The 17,155-nt window shown below is 36.1% G+C and overlaps 1 protein-coding gene across 1 annotated transcript; it reads left to right on the top strand.

Moving 5' to 3' along the window:
• Positions 1 to 460: 460 nt before the first annotated feature.
• Positions 461 to 16,579, top strand: LOC131785719 (maternal embryonic leucine zipper kinase). The gene is made up of 23 exons (XM_059102655.2): positions 461 to 802; positions 2,691 to 2,740; positions 4,773 to 4,808; positions 5,240 to 5,356; positions 5,721 to 5,774; positions 7,514 to 7,603; positions 7,872 to 7,898; positions 8,162 to 8,261; positions 8,823 to 8,857; positions 8,943 to 9,041; positions 9,176 to 9,212; positions 10,140 to 10,171; positions 10,572 to 10,670; positions 11,061 to 11,147; positions 11,466 to 11,557; positions 11,702 to 11,741; positions 11,962 to 12,214; positions 12,756 to 12,837; positions 13,126 to 13,261; positions 13,761 to 13,853; positions 14,353 to 14,456; positions 15,005 to 15,099; positions 15,487 to 16,579. The coding sequence occupies exons 1-23, from the start codon at positions 736 to 738 to the stop codon at positions 15,567 to 15,569; spliced, it is 1,908 nt and encodes a 635-aa protein (XP_058958638.2). The 5' UTR covers positions 461 to 735; the 3' UTR covers positions 15,570 to 16,579.
• Positions 16,580 to 17,155: the final 576 nt, after the last annotated feature.

The following is a 17,155-nucleotide window of genomic DNA, read 5'->3' as shown; positions in this document are numbered from 1 at the left end:
GTCATTTCTTTACAACGCGAATATTTTCCGTTACTTCGACTTTGGTTAAGCTGTCTGTGATTAAAGCGTTTTTCGATCTCACACAGCAGAAACAAAACGAGGTTTTGCTTCTCTGACTCAAAGTTGGTCGTTTTTACCTACTAAACGCTATAAAAGCACTCGAAATGCCGCTTTTATTAAATAAGAGATTAAGTGATGAGTTGCAATACCAGCAGATTTCAGAGGGTTGCAGAAGTCGCGGTCGCTCCAATATCGTAAGGAGGAAAACATACCAGAAATCATTTTTATTAATGAAACAGGCGTTCACAGCTGGTAGCGAAATGAGTCGGTTGGGCAAAACAAAGAAGGATCGACGAAAGACTGGAGTCGAGTAAAACGGTTTTATTTATATTTACCTTCAAAATACCGTTATGTGATTGGTTGACGCACCTTTGAGCGTCAATCAACCAAATTCAAACTTGAAATGGGATCCCCTCGGAAACACAGCGAGAAGACAGGTCGTCTTAACTAATATCGGAACTGAGACTTCGAGCATTTTGTGGTCAACATTCCTCTGTAGTTTTATCGCTAGAGTTCCACTTGTTTTAGATTTCTCTTGGAGGAGTTATTGAGCAGCGAGTTTAGATCTCAAAGAGTGGCGTGGTTAACATTTTGATATTGGGTACAATCGTAAATTTCGTTCCAATACAATTGAGCTTCGCCTTCGAATCTCCTGGTTTTAACGTTCACCTCAATATGCCTTCGTCAGCTTTTCCTCCACAAATTACCAAGCACTACGAACTGAGGCAAACCATTGGAAGTGGTAGGTGGCTGAGTTATAAGATTTTAAATTAATTGAAGGAATTAAGTTTGTTATTTGCAAATTTGGAATTCGGTAAATATCCGTCGACATTCATGCAGCCGGTCTCAGTTGAGGGTCCAAGAACCAAATTACGTTCGAATGCATTGTGTTCTTCACGGCTAATAAATTCGAAGGAAACAGTTTCCATCGATCTTTTATTCCTAGGATCGTGAATTTAAATATCAGCTTTATCAGTTTATGCTTTAACGCTTTCTTACGAACGATCTGAACTGTGCATGTATTGCTCATTTTGATTTTTTGCATATTTTTCACGAAGGTCGGTATATACTTCACAAATATTAATCTATCAAGAATTATCTTGTCTAGTTTGGCAGTTTTTATTTATTATTACGAATCGAGGAAGCTATTGCTTTAACTGCTGTTTCGGCTTTGGCTGTTAGAAAACCTAACTTTCTTACGGAACGTGGGCGACTAACATTTGTCCTCGAAAACCAATATGCGAGGTTGAAATTTCGCAGTTTGACAGGAGTCATTTAATCGAGTGAAATAATAAACTTATCTGAGAATGTACTTAAAACTATTTGCCTTTTGTAAGATTTGAAAAGCAAGTCTTCTCTGAATACAGCTCGATTTCTTTTTTCACCTTTTGGTAAGCTTATATTCACATGTATGTCACGAAGAGCATGTTAATTGTGTTCAGTTACGTGCGTGGCATAAGCGTCGGGTCAATTTTGGTTTAACGACGCATGGAAATGCGTTGGATATGAGGTTTCTAAATAAAATACAATACCATTTGTTCGGACGTTATCAGACTACTTTTTTTTTAATCAGATCTGACTCAGCGCTGTCTATCCTGTAGCAGATAAAAGAACTCGTTTGCTTCCAATTGTACACACTTTTGTTTAGACTAAAGACAAGCACGTTTTAAAATGAAAATTCCGTTTATGCACACTGTCAATACTTCCGTAATTTGCAAATGAGTTCGAAGTCCTACAAGCGATAAATCTGTATGAGTTACTCCAATGTCGCAAAGTCTAGCAAATAGTCATTCACTTAACCATAATATTTCTGGATTCAAAAATTATGGTTTCAGAAATCAATGTCGTCTGCTTGAATTTAAATTATAAATCTGCTAATACTATGTGATAGTGAACACATTGCCAAATCAGAATGATGTTGTGTCGTGTAATTGAAAAAATTAGCATGTATTAACATAAATTTTTCCATGCAGCTGCATGACACCTTTACTTTTGTTCTGAAACAAGATTATAGTTTTCATTCCCCTTCCTTTTGTTTCTTTATCTAAGATAACAATCTAACACAGAGCAAAAAAGACAAACATTCAATTTAATTTGTTTTACTCTTAAGTATGTACGAAGCCAAAACAGAATCTACAGGATTCAGTCACTGATAATGTAAATGTAAATAATACAAGATAATGTACTTTTAAGGTGTCTAATCAACTGACTTTGAAAAATAATCCTTGGAGCATTTATCTAAAGCCTTTGTTACAAGAAATTTGCTTGTTTATAAGCGAACTTTCCCTTTTGAAAGATTTGTTTGATTGAGTTGTTATCACAAGGTTTTTCAGTTTTAATACCAACCTTGTGATACATTTGTTAAATAACATGAAAAGAGTTTTGAAATAGCAAGGAAAAGTGATAATATGTTTGTGAATGCTTTTTTTTTCATCAAGGAAGATTGCAGTTATACAAGGGATTATTTCAAACAATGCTCATTTAGGATTTAATTTTTGCTGCCTCAATATTCCCTATCACGTTTTTCAACTTTTAAATCTCATTTAAATAATCAGTTAGAGACCATGGTTCAACACTTTCTTGTCTTTAAATGGGATGAAAAGTTCTTTGTCTATTTTTATTCATTTCAGGTGGGTTTGCAAAGGTCAAGCTTGCAATTCACCAGCAAACGGGAGAGAAGGTATGAAACAAACATCTCCTTTAAAAGCAAGGTGGTTTTTGTTTCCCAGGTTTCTTTGTTAGTATAAAGAGAATGAACAGTGACCTTTTCAGGGTTTTTCATTTGGAAATGTAATAGATGTATGGTTTAAACTTGATTGAATTGGATTATGCTGGTAAACAAATGTCACAAGCATGGCCCTGTGTTGCTCTCTGAAAGCGGATTTCCAACATTCTGGGACATATTTGACTAACTATTCTTAGCGAGACCTTGACTGAAGAATCAGTTTTGAAAAATACTCATTTTCTGCCTTTGATCACAAAGTTACTGGTGATCTATTTAATGATAACCCTCATCTCACAATGCAGCCAACAACCCTAACATGTACCTCTAGTTGCAGTACTATTTCAGCACTCCTGTCATGTGAGCTACAAAGCCACATGTTAAGAGCAAAGCAAATTTATATGGCTTCTTTTTTCCCCATAAAGGAGTCTGATCAGTTATAGGGCTCCTTTCATGAGCACATTTGCCAGTGAAAACATACTAGACAGTGTCAATGCAGTATAAGGATTGTATATAGTAACAGTTGAAGTATAATGAACAGGTTTTTCAAAAGTTATAAAATAATTTGAGATAATTGCAGGGTTTTTATTAGAAGCCAGGTCCTGGGTACCAGCACCCATCTCCTTTGAACAAAGTACCTGGCTACTCAAAGTACGAAATTTTTAAAAAAATCGTCAAGAAAAAATTATCAACCTCAATAAATATTAACTCTTCCCAGGATTAAAACCATTTTTCAGCACAAATTTACCAATAACTTGCCATCAGATCGTGGAAATAAAATTTACTTTGACGAGAAGGCTCTGCGCGATAATCACATTCTTCCTGAAGTGCTTGATTAGCTATTAAATAACTCATTTTTTTGGCTTTCAAAGCTTAAATATTCCGAGCAAGTGAAAGAAACTTGAAAAACTTTTTTCCAATTTAATTTTCTTTCAAGATTAAACCAAGAAATGCATTCAAGAACATATCAAAAATTTCAAATGTGAAAATCTACTTCAGCCTGTACTGATGCTGAAAATTTGCCAGTTACACCCTTTATCAGTTTACAAGTTTATGTTAGCTTGTTATTGTGAGAAAAAAGGAGGCTCTGACAACAACAGTAGTGTTTTGATGTAGCTATAGCGGTATAGTGAAATAAAAAAAAAAATTCCAGAGTATCATTCTTTTTTACTATAATTAGAATAAGTATGCGTCATAGCAAGATTTCTTTTCCAAATTGCAGGAAAATACACTTCTGGGAGCATTTTTAAAATTTCCCAAGGGAGCTTGAGAGGTTCGGGCCTTCGGCTCTCAATTTTACAGGGTGCCCTTCTACTTCAAAAGTTAATGAAAACTCTGTAATTGTATTGTTCAAGGACTCAAAGCATGTATTGTAAACACAACCGTGCTAAATATCCAGGGCTAGTTCAGTCAGAATCCATTTAACACCAAGGTTAATCTGACCACACCTAAAATTACACACAGCTGTCATGTTGGTTTAAATGTGAATTAGCCTGGTTGAACTTTGAAGAGCTCCCTTTCCCCTTCCCCCTTCCCCCCCTTTTTTTTAAGTTTTATTTATGAGCAAAGTAAATGTTTGTACTCTTTACGTGTATGTACATCTGTCCATACATGTATTTAACACTGTGATTGCCCTTGAGATAGACAAACCAGTTGAATACACTGTATCTATGATGAAGTGTATACATCTTAAGTGTATGAACCTGAATTTGACTTGGCTTGGCTGCTTTAGTGTAGTTTGCTACCAAATGTTTAGTATTCCACAGAAGGACTGGATCTCTCACAATAAATACATAGTTTGTATTTTTATCCAGTCAAGTTCATTTACTTAGTAATAAATATTTTGAGGGTTTTTTTTGGGTCTTTTTACCAAATTATTTTTTGGAAATGAGACAATATTTGTTTGGTTAGTGCCCATTACTGAAACAAATGTATTACTGTTAAAAGTGTTTCTCATCATTAAGTTAAAGTATTGTCATTCTTACATCAGGTTGCAATAAAAGTTATGAACAAGAAAGAACTTGGTGTAAGTACAATTATATAATTTTCTATCCATTAAAGGTCACTTCTGATCATATTTTAACACCTTTATGTATAACTGAGTCTCCAGAAGGAGTAACAGTACATGTTTCTCTCTGAACATCATATTTCTTGTAGCTTTCAAAAGTAAGCAAAGGAAGACAGTCGTAGATATACTCCTTTCTAGTGTATCTGTAGAATATCAGGCTTGCCTTTTTGTCCATTATTTAATTTTTTTTGTCCAGTGTTGTTGTTGTTGTTGTTGTTAATTATTATTATTATTTGTGTAATAATACAATGTAGGAGTAGCAATAATAGCAATATTCCTAAGCTATAGTGTGCTTTGCTCTACTCACAACAGTGTAAGTCACTGTGGGTCAAATGGGCCAAGTTCTTAATTATAATTAATAGACCATTTTTTCTTACTGTATTATTTAGTCTGACCTGCCAAGAGTCCAACGCGAAATAGAGGCTCTGAAGAACCTTAGTCATCAACATGTGTGTCAGCTTTATCATGTCATCCAGACAGATGAATACATATTCATGGTCATGGAAGTATGTTCCTCTTAACTACATGTATTTTTGATATTTAATATATAACAATAATGACATATGCTTATCCAGTCTGTGTTAATTGCTGTGATGGCACATAATTCAGAGGTTGAATTGAAGGAATTCTATTTATGGTGTCAAATTACATGCCTTGAGTTTTAAAACAAACTAAATGACTGAAAATCATTGAAGAACACTTTTTCCAAGTCTGCATCTGGGAACATGCATAGCTAGTGGAAATTTGTTGGTACAGGATAATTTTTGAGGAAATGTGCTTGGATAATTATGAAGTTGGTATTTAGGAGAGTTGATTCTGCTTTTGAAAATGTCCTTTGATTAACTGATTGTCTGAATTTCATTATTTCAGTATGCCCCAGGTGGAGAATTGTTTGACTACATCGTAGCAAAGGATAGGCTCAAGGTAGAATATAAGTTAGACTGTAGTACCATGTTTTATTGTTAAGATTTTCTATTCTATGTACTCAAATATGAGCAGAAATGCTCATATTTTTTGTACTCATCCCAGGGTTTGAGCCAGGCTATGCCATTGTGCCAATCCTACACTGCAATTGAAATTGTCCCTTAAAAAAACAGCCAAGGGGACAGTTTGTCCCCTTCAAAACTTAGGGGAAAACTCAAAAGAAAGCTCACACAAAGAGTGTTACTTCAGTACAGAAATTGCGAGCTAAAACAGGACGTGGAGAGTATCTTTTATCACATGTTTAAAGTTCATTCTAAAGTCACGTTTCAGTCATACTCTACTGCACATGCACTTCTCTTGCTCAACCAAGCATGGTGAACGCACCTGGCAATCTTTACTGTGCTTTTCACTAACATGGGAACTCTAAAGTTCAAAAGCCACTTTCACTATTGCATTTTTCGCCATCAATCATAATTACAATCACAAGCAACGAACCTTGAAATACAGAAACACACAAAAATAGATTGAAATCCACCAATCACAAATCACAAACGATCACCTTTTGAACCCGTCAAAGTTGTTCCTTAAAGGTCCATTAAGATGATTGACAGCAGCAAAAAACACAGTTGTCAAAAATGCAGAATTGAATGAAACTTTGTTAGAGAGCATTACCCTGTGAGCCACATTGCTGAACTATGGAAAATGCTCACTACCCATCATAGCAATGAGGTCCAAAATTTAATTAAGCTTTGTCAAGTCGCACTTGTATTGCCTGCTAATATGGCTGGCTGTGAACGAGGTTTTAGCGCACAGAATTGAATTAAGAATGCTTTGAGAAACAGATTGAAAGCTGAGAGGCTGGATGTGTGCATGACTATTGACATTGACTTTTCTACATTGACTTTTCTACAGCCCTTGATGTTTGGGCTTGAACAAAAATAAGAATTAGTACATGTACATCAACTCGTTAAGAAAGGAATTGAAGTTTACAAGGGGATGCCAGGACGAGAGTCTGCTGTGTAAAGCAGTCATTGATCCTCTGTTTAAATATGATATGAGAAAAAAAGTCTTGACACCAATAACTTAACTTTTCTTGTTTGTATCACTTTTCTTGAATTGCAAGGATCAGGTAAAAAAAAATGCTTTTGTTGGCTTGACAGTATGAATATGAAAAGAAAAAAAAATGTTGAATAAAAATAAATTTGTCTGTCCCCCTAAAAATGAATATGTCCTCCAAAATTTTTGCTAAGGGGACAAATTGTCCCCAAGTGATCAAATCCTAGCTCAAACCCTTCTCATCCTAATATGAGCAGGAATGCAATTATTTGAAATTTTGGAGTTACTGTACTGTATGTTATATTTAATTAGGCCTCCTACCTCATTCCATGCCCAATCCCTTTCCTCTCTCCCTTGAAGTTTGTTAGTGGACTCTTCAACCCAGTCTCTCCCCAATCTATGTGGGGGCTTAATGAACTGTGTGGGAGACTTTTAATTCCCTTTTCAGGAAGCACTCCTGCAGATGATTTTCTTAGAGTTGGTTAATACTTTTAATTAATTAAAAAACAGAGTCAATTTGAAAACATTTTTCATATTTTTTTGGTTTTTCAGTATATTGAGTGTGATGTGTTAGTTGCTAATTTATTATATTAGTTCAGGAAGTAAAGTAAGAGCTGTCACATAAGTTATTTGGCATTTTTTATTATTTGTTTATTCATTAAATTATTTTCTGTATTTTTAAGGAGGAAGAAGCCAGAGGGTTTTTCAGACAGATTGTTTCAGCAGTGGCTTACATCCATGACAGAGGATATGCTCATCGAGATCTTAAACCGGTGAGATAATCTTTTTTCTTTGAAATGGGGAGATTTAAATTGGTAAGCTCTAAGACAGTTCTGTACATGTAGTCAATTTGTAATCTTTGAATAAGATGTTAGGTTTTTCAAATGGTACATGTTTATTAAATCAGTTGTGGGTTTTTTTTTCTTTTTTTTTTTTTTTCATCCTGATCTTGTGTGATATACTTATGTATTCTGACTGAAATGGCAAGTAAAGAACTTATCCAGTAACTTACAAGTTTTTGTATTATTGTTTGTCATTCAGGAAAATCTGCTTCTTGATGAGGATCAGGTAATACACAGGAGTTCCATGAAATAAAACTTTCTTAGAGTTCTAAAATGAAATACCTCAAGTTTTACCCATACAGTGAATAATAGGATTTTGAATAATCAGAGTGCGTGTGGTAATTCAGCTATTCCTAGATCATGTGAAAAAGAAGACCAATAAAAAACATGCCTACTCTTGTACACACACAAGCAAAACAATTTATGTTGTGCACTATGTTGAGAGCATGAATTTCTTCTTGATCCAAGTTATTGTTTTTCTTTGTGCAGAATATCAAGCTTATTGACTTTGGTCTAGTTGCCAAACCAAGAGGTGGAATGACTGATCATTTAGACACATGTTGTGGATCTCCCGCATATGCTGCTCCAGGTGGGTCATTGTGCATAAATATAGACATAGTCTACCCCTGAGAGTACGAGTTACAGGTGGCAGTAGACTGCCACTAACTGGATTTAGTTGAAAACCCTTCTTAAAGCAGCTGGAAGGCCCTGCTACAAGTAGTGCCTCTTTATCATAAGACCAGCAATGATTTGCATTTTTTTCTCTAGAATAAACATACTTTGGGTTAAGTTTTCCTTGGCAATTATGGTGTAACATAAAGTTGGTTGGTGAGGCTCAAGAAAATTAAAGAAACAAAACCAAACAAAATAAAAGGCTGCACATTATACCAGATCTACGTGTACATGTACCTGTAAATGCAAATTACATGTTAACTAGAAAAAAATATATATCACAGCAGTTTTTAAAGAAATGTAGATGAGACACAAGAGTTTAGAATAACTGAATAATGTTCTCTGTGTCTGAATAAAAAAGAAAAAAGAAAAAAATAGCTCCAGCCATCAATCGATAATGCATGTGTAGATAAAGAATGCTCTAAATATAATTTACATTGTAACTTCTTCAACCATATGGCAAAACTTTTCTTTGCAGAACTTATATCTGGCTTTCCTTATCATGGGAATGAGGTAAGAGCAGCTTTTTTAATGCATATTCTTCACTCAATGAACACCTGGGATGGTTTGATTAATTTTCCTTTTGGTTTCCTCAAAGGTTGATCTGTGGAGCATGGGAGTGCTATTGTATGCTCTTCTTTGCGGCTTCTTGCCATTTGATGATGATAACACATTTAAGCTGTACAAGCTCATTCAGGTTTGGAAACCATGGTTATTAATTTTAGACTTAGAGCTGTTTAATTAAGGTTAATAAAGTATGATAGATGTTCAGTTTTAAAACCCATATTAGCTTTCTTTTTGTTAAAATTGTATTTTAATTGATTTTTTCAGAAAGGAGAGTATGAGGTTCCAGACTGGCTTTCACCAGGTAGTTATGTAGGATCTTTTCATGAGCAAATTCTTCTCCTTTGCACTTTGTTTTTGCATGATTTTACTTGGAGATTTAATTTGCAAAGGTTCTAGGACCTGTGGAGTCTAAATCAGTTCATTATCCCAAAAAAGTGAGTCATAAATTGGACACCTGTCTTATAGTGTTGTGATTTTTTGCATCTTAATTACAGACCATATTGGACTCCACTAGGTCCATTACCATATAACAGTCAGAAACATTTATATTTGTTACAATGTATATCAAGCAAGGGTAATAAGTGACAGATAGTTTTTTTTTTCAAATTCTTTGGAAATACACTCTACTTTGCAACAAAGGGACTATGGGGATATCTTTCCAATGTTATAAGTTACACTGTTTAGTGTGCTAACAAGGCAGATGAACTCAAAAGGAAAAAAAAAAAGATAACTGGATAATATACTGTGGAAGAAGTGATTGTTAACTAGTCAGTAAATGTTGTGTGTGGATGTTTATCCTGTACACCACAAAAAAGGGAATATACATATAATCAGTAAGTGATTTACCCCTGTCAGTATTAATATGACTGGTTAACCCTTCAACTCCTGTGAGTGACCAAGACACAATTGCTTCTTACAATATCAATACAATATCAAACAGACAAGCAACGAGAATAAAGAAAAATATCAATTTGGGGATTATAAGTTGATCCAATAGCAAATTCTTAAAACTAACATCACAAGAACTGTATGGCAGACAGTAAGGAGAATTACTTATGAGATCTTGGGAGTGAAAGGGTTAAGTAAGTTAAGTATTTCTTTTTTCATCTTTTTACTTTTGCTTTGTTTTGGTTGCACAGTGTATATAAGATATTTAGCAAGTGTTTACTACTAAGAGATCTAATACTTGTACTTGTGTTAACATTTTACATGTACTTTTGGTTTTCAGGTAGTGCAAAAATTTTGAGCCAGTTGTTACAGGTGAGTTCACCATTTAAATCATCAGCAAATCTTATCAATGATTTCATTCACTTTACTTCTGTCAGTGCTGAATAAAATAAAATGTGCTAGCAATCTGAATTGTTCATGGCCTTTGAATTAAATAGCAGAGGTTGAGAAGTTAAGTTTGTGCTGTTTGACATGTGTCCTAACATTCTGCCATGTTTAACCTCTGTTGAATTTTAAAAAAATTAAAACCTAGTTATAATATTTATTTAATTTTATACAGTAATTGTATATACTGTATAGATTAGAATCAACTTGTGGTTGGGGTTGCCTTAATTTACTTAGCTATCAACAATTTGTTTGTTATTGATTTTTGTTTTGTTGCAAAAATGTTGAGAAAAAAAAAATTGGAAATTTCTCTTCTTTTTCTCTTCAGGTTGATCCCAAGAAAAGGGTCACTATAAAGCAACTGTTAAACCATGAATGGATGATGAAAGGTTATGCTGCACCTGTCAGATGGATAAGTCGCATAAAGGTTTGTGTACTTTTCCAACATTAAAAGTACAACTTCAGGTGAAAGTTGAAGGTGAACTGTAACTCTGTTAGTTTTACCTAAGAGTGGTTTGTGTTTCGTGCAGAAAACTTGCTCTGAACTTGATTAATCAGACAGAAAACTGAGATCAAAGACAACCTGGTCACGTATATTTTCCAGCGTTAAGACATTTTGCTTGTTTTTTACTTTGAGCTTTCATTGCTTTCTGTTTTGACTTGCCATTGTGATCACCCTGGGTTTCAGTTTTTCAAAGCTCAAATTGAAATGTGCTTTTGTGAATTGACTAACCCTTTGTTATTGTGTATTCACATCACACAGTTTCTACTGTAGCAAAGACTTTCAGTTAAAACTATGAATGTAATTTGTCTATAGAAAGATAAACCTGACCATGATGTTCTTCAAGAACTTGCATCATATTATGACATGCCTGTGGATTCCCTGTTGAAGAATTTATTGGAGGTACATTTACAAGTAAATTGGTTTCTCATGCAAACGTATGCGTGTTAGCAGAAATTGCCTTTTAACCCTTTACACCCAACATCAGTATGCATATTCTCCATACTGTTCTCTATACATTTCCTAAGGTGCTGACAAGGAGAATTTGTTTAACAATCAAGAGCTTCTTTAGTTGGTGATCACTTCTCTTATTCTCATGACCTCAGTTTTTGATTCAGGGGTGATATTATTAGGAGAAATTAGATGCTAGCCTCTCTGAGGGGTCAAAGGACTACAGGAGTTAACTTCAAGTTATTTATGAAGGCGCTGTTTTGTTTTTAGTGGAAGTACGATGAATTGACTGCCTTGTATTTCCTGCTCTGTAAGAAGAAAAGCAAGGGTCAACTGCAAGAACTACTGCCGAGATACTCCAAGTAAGAGTCTTGTGAAATGTAACTGAAATTGTAAAGAGTAATATTGAGCATTATGAATTCAATCTCAAAGTTGTAAAATTGGTTCTATTTTTGAATTATTTCTTAATTAACAGATGTGTTTATAGAATTACTATTTTTCTGCAGGGCCAAGACACGAAAGAGGCTTGAGAGTAAAGAAAATGAGGTACAGTTCAAAGCAAGCATGCTTGTGTCATTGGATAAGAAACAAATAAACAAAAGAGATCAAAACAACAACAGTAGGAAACTACGGCTTTTAATGGTCTAATGATTATCAGATATTGTTTCAAGTGGCTTTTAATGGAGTTGTGAACCAATGGATGTTTGACTGTAGAATGTACTGATTGGAGATAGTTGATGTGATCTTCAAAATTGTTTTTTCTTAGCATCCCAATGTACTCAAGAAAGAAAACACAGAATACATTCTCCCCCCACCCAAACCAGTGCCTTACTCTGAGCATCAGGCCAGAAAGTCCAAAGTTAACAAGGCGGAACCTTGCATGGAGCCTACAACAAGGAAGACCAGAGCTGGGACCTTACCTTCCAGTGTTCCCTCGACACCTACCAAGAAGGAAGCCACAGAGATGCCTCCACCGTTAGCTCCAATTACCCCACGCGTCAAGAAAACACCTGCAAGAGGTATACATGAATGTCCAAATGCTCAAGACAAGTGAAACGTTCTGTCGCTCTTGCACGCCAATTTTAAATGCTCTGGAATTGTTTTAAAGCTGCGAGAGGGTTTGCAGTGCCTTTTATCAGAGAACGCCCGAGTCTTGTGAAAATTGTACCAGAGATATACATAGAATGTTTTGCTGTATAGAAAAGAGATCGTGCGTAAAGTGTTATGATTCTTTCAAGAATGAAGTCGCTTTCTCGATTAATTCTTTGGTCCGTTTGAAACTTGAGTTTTGAGTCGCGATTGTCAGTTGACAACGTTTCTTTACATGCATGAATACACTGAACTTCCAGAAAACCAATCTGAAAAGGCCCCTTTCTTTATACCAACGCAGAATGGCAAGAGCTCTTGTAAAGGTGTATACGCTTTCTCTGCCGGCGTGAGATATGTGTTTTTAGCGAAGCAAAGCAGAAAGTTTTAAAAAATCCGAAATTTCTTTGTCTTCCTTATAACTCTGTACGTTGTTTTGTTTAACCTTTGTTTATTTTGTTTGTCGTTTTAAAGGTGCTGCAGCAGACATACCCATGTCACACTCAGATTATGATTTTGGTAACAACAACTTAACACCAATATCTCAGTCAAAAATGTAAGTCCGTTATTCAAGGTATTACTAACAGTTTTGTTTTTGGCAATTTTTATTGAAACTAAATCGTTGGAAATTTTCATGCACTAAGGTAGGAGATGGATATTACATTGATTTCACTTTGAGTGGAGTGGTCAATCTTGAATGTATTTCAGAAGGCAGTTTCCTTTGAGAAGTGATATGAGGGAGGGGGAAGATCAGCTTCTTCGTGAGGCCAGCGAAACTTCTATCGCAAGCTGTATAAGTGAAAGGAATGAAAACTGATAGAAACATTAATTACCGTGCATGTAGGTGGTCACAATCACTGGACACAAACTTGGATAAAGCCACGTCCAGAAGAACGCCATTCAAGTCTCCATTCACTATCGGAAGGAAGAGGTTCGGTTCAGTGGACACACCCTCTAGTGCCAGCAAATGGAGTTCAAGGGTTGGTATTCTGTAAGAAAAGTTTAGGAGAGAGGTTGCATGCAAGTAAATTGTTTGTCTTGTTCTAGGCAGTGCTATACTAAAGGTACTCACAATGGTTGAGTAGCGTCAGGTCTGGCTCTATGGATTTCAAGTTGAGAGTAGTTTGTTAGATTCTGGCGTGCCCCTTTGGGAATTTCTGTAGCGAGCGAATGAATTTTTAAAAAAGTGCTGACTGATGTTTTCATAAAGTTTCTCTTGGAGGAACAACTATTGCATCGACAGTTTCATATTAGCGATAATTGCCTAATCTTTCCGGTGAAGTCAGTAACATTAACCTGTGCGATGCAATCATGTTCACATTTATGGGTGTAAGAAATTTCAATTGTAACTCCACAGAGAACATTTGTGGTAACTTTGAAGGAAAGAAATCTGAAGTAAAGAAATTTCACCTACATGCACCTCCACAGGGACAATTTATGGTAACTTTGAAGTCTTACTAGCCGTCTTTCGCTCTTTAGGGCATCATGGGCAGTATTGAAGATAGTCTGAACAGAATTGTGGAGGCAATCACACCGAGAGGTCTTGGGGGGCATGGACCGAGAAAGGTTAAGGTAAGTTTGCTTCCTCAGGAACAACTGAGCACGTGCACGAAAAGGAATCGTTTGTACCCGTTAAGCTTCGAAGTGCGTCCTTTTTTGCACCTTAAAAAGTTTAAAGGCTTAAGTGCACTCAAACTTCTAAAGTATCAGGAGCTAAGGAAATTCAAACTAATGTAAGATATTATACAAGTTTATCACAGTTGTTAAACTTTTAATCTTTTCGATCGATATTTAGACTAACTCAGACCTCTAGAACTTTTAAAACCCCCATGTCTTTCATAGGGACTTACCATGTTGAGTGAATAGTCACGTGATAAAGTCTCGTAAAAAGATCGATTACAAAACGATTTGAGAGAGCTGTACTCAGGAACCCAAGTATCAAATGAAGAGCAGTGTAAACATTACGTAACTACGCAAACTGAAGTTTCGCTTTGTGTGTAGGAATTGTCATAGTTATGTTGTTATTCGTTGAATTAACCTTTATTCGTGTACACGCTTTTTCTCCTGACAGGCTCTGTATAACGTGTCTTCAACTTCGACCAGAAGCCCAGATGAAGTTCTCGACGAGCTAAAACGAGTTTTGGAAGGAAGAGACATCCTCTTCAAAGAAAAAGGGTGTGTATATGAGGTCCTCTCGCTATCTGATTGCTCAATGATCCAAATGTAAAAAAATAGATAGAAATGGTTGTCGAAAGTTATCTGGAATGACGCTCTGAATTGGCCCAAAAGAACTCACGCCTTTCTCAAAACAAGGTAGATGTACAGTAAATTAGTGTTAACAACTCGTTGAAAACCGTAAATTGGCCACCGTAAAGGGAAAAAAAGCTGATCGCTCTGACGAAGGGCTAACGCTCGAAACATCAGCTTTTTTACCCTTTACTGTGGCCAATTTACGTTTCCAACTCAGTTGTTAACACTAAATTACCTGCTATATTCTCCCACCGGCGCAGCACCACAGCTTCTCTAGAAACTTGCCCCCTTTATTTAGATGTACAGTAAGACTCACACCGGACGAGACCGAGTTCTTAGCGTTTTCTCGCGCACGAGACATGTTATGTTTTCGTTTGCCCTGGGACTCTATGGCTCTAGTTTTGCAACGCGAGGTCGAAAAGTGCTATATATCCCTGTATAATTTCCGTTTTTTCCCCCTCTCTTCTGTGCAGGTATACTCTCCGATGCAAATCAATAGACGAAAGAGGAAAAGTCCTCCTCGAATTCGAAATGGAAGTTTGTCTTATTCCCAAAATGGAAATGATAGGTATGTAATCACAAATACTCCTTTCTCATTATGAACAGCAGCAATGTACATGTATGATCGATTATCACATCATCTCTGCCGCTTCGCTCGCCCAACCGAAAATCTTAATTCACATACATGGGGATTTCGTAGATCGCAAGCGAATGTCTTCGAGTAAAGTTAAGTATTAAATTTGATATTGTAATCATTTTCGAAACACATAAAATTACTTAATTTTTAATCTCAATTTTATCGTGAAGTGAAGTATATGTAGTAAGTTCCTCTTGGAAACAGTATTTGTAGGTAAGTTATGAAGTGAGGAGAACGTTATGAGAAATCTTCACTTTGAATGTTTCAAGTCTTGCATTGAACACCGATTGAGAATGCTTTTGTATTAAACACATGCAGGTATACGTCGAAAGCGTATGAAGGGAGACACATGGGCTTATAAGAAAATCTGCGAAGAACTCTTGTCTTCAGCGAAGCTCTGAGCAACCCACTACAGTGAGCTGTGGTTGAAGGAGTCCTGGAAACGGTGGATTGGAATGGAAATTAGCCACAAAATTAAATTTTGCTATCATGTTTCATTTGATGACACACCATGGTTTGCCACTGTAAATAATAGTATTTTACAGTTTTAGTATTTGCTAGTATGGAATCAATATCAATATTTTCATGGTGAACTTTCGGCTGTAAATGATTATCATTGGTGGTTCCCTGAAGCGAATAACTGCAGTTGGAAAAGTCATGCAGAGTTTTGGTTGAATATGTGTATCAGTCGAGATTATGAATTAGTCTTATTGTAAATACACGTTACAGTTAGCTGTAAGGGAGAACTACATTACTAAATGACAGCTGAGTGACAAACGATTGAAGTTGGACTTTAGGAATTGGTGGGGGTAGGCTAAAAGAGCTTTCCATTTGTCTCCATAATAGAATTCACCTTTTGCACACGCGTCGTTAAAAGTCTCGGGTATGTCTCCTCATTTCGGGCGATGTTCAGTCTGGTTATTTAAATACATGAATGGGAGATAAATCTCAACATGATGGCCATCATGTGAGTCAAAGGTGCTCAGGGTTTGAGAAACGCTTCTTCCCCTAAAAAAGACTGCTCTCTGTGCACCTTAGCAACCCGACCACGATAATACCGTCGCGTGTTTGCCAACTTCCCTCGTGCGCACCCTTAGCAACACGCGCTGGTTTCACAGATCCCAAGTTACATGTACCTTTTCATTTGTTGGTTGAGAGCGAAGGTATATAATAAGATTTAACGAGGAACTTCTCAGTTCAGTTCGTTGCTGCAGCAACCATTGTAAAGTTCAACTAAGATTAATTTGAGATTCTTTTAACTGGAATATTTCTACGTGTTAGAAATCGTTACTTAGTATAATTGAATCAAATTTTGCGCTAATTACAATGGAGAAATTTGGGTAAAGGTAAATTTAAGAGAACTAATTGATAATTGAAATTTTATCTTGCAAATAAATGTAATTCAACATAACCGCGACTCTTGTTTTCCTTAAATGTTCATGTAGCAAGTAACCGTGTGAATAAACTTTTTGTGTTCCAGAAACAAAGGTAAAACGATTTTGAGAACAACCCTCGTGTGTTATCGCTTGGGGAGCTTGTATGCGATTGGTTTTTTCTCACTGAACACAGCAAGTCTAGAGGTGAACTATCGACCACTATGAGTAAGAGAGGTGGTAAACTATGAGCTCGGGTTTCCCTTTGTGAAGAATAAATATATGCCACACAGGCGAATATTGCCTTTCGCACGCGCTGATTGGGTAGTGCAGGTTAATGAAGTATTACCAACTGAGTTGATAACGCCACCGTAAAGAGTTTGAAAGCAGACTTTTCGAGCGTTAGCCCTTCGTCAGAGCTAATGGAGTGGGTGTGTGTGTGTGTGTGTGTTTATTTGCAGAAAATGGAGCTGCGTTTTTGGTGGGATTATGGCGGCGAGAAAACAAGAACAACTCAGTTGAATGCAAAGTGCTCATTGATATCTTAGGATTTAGAGAGCCGATTTGAAAGATGAATTTTGTTCAAGAGTTTTGCAGGTTTTCGAACCACCTAG

This window comes from Pocillopora verrucosa, chromosome 14, assembly GCF_036669915.1.
Source record: "Pocillopora verrucosa isolate sample1 chromosome 14, ASM3666991v2, whole genome shotgun sequence".
NCBI classification, from domain to species: Eukaryota; Metazoa; Cnidaria; class Anthozoa; order Scleractinia; family Pocilloporidae; genus Pocillopora; species Pocillopora verrucosa.
This window is presented reverse-complemented; position numbering and strand designations above follow the sequence as displayed.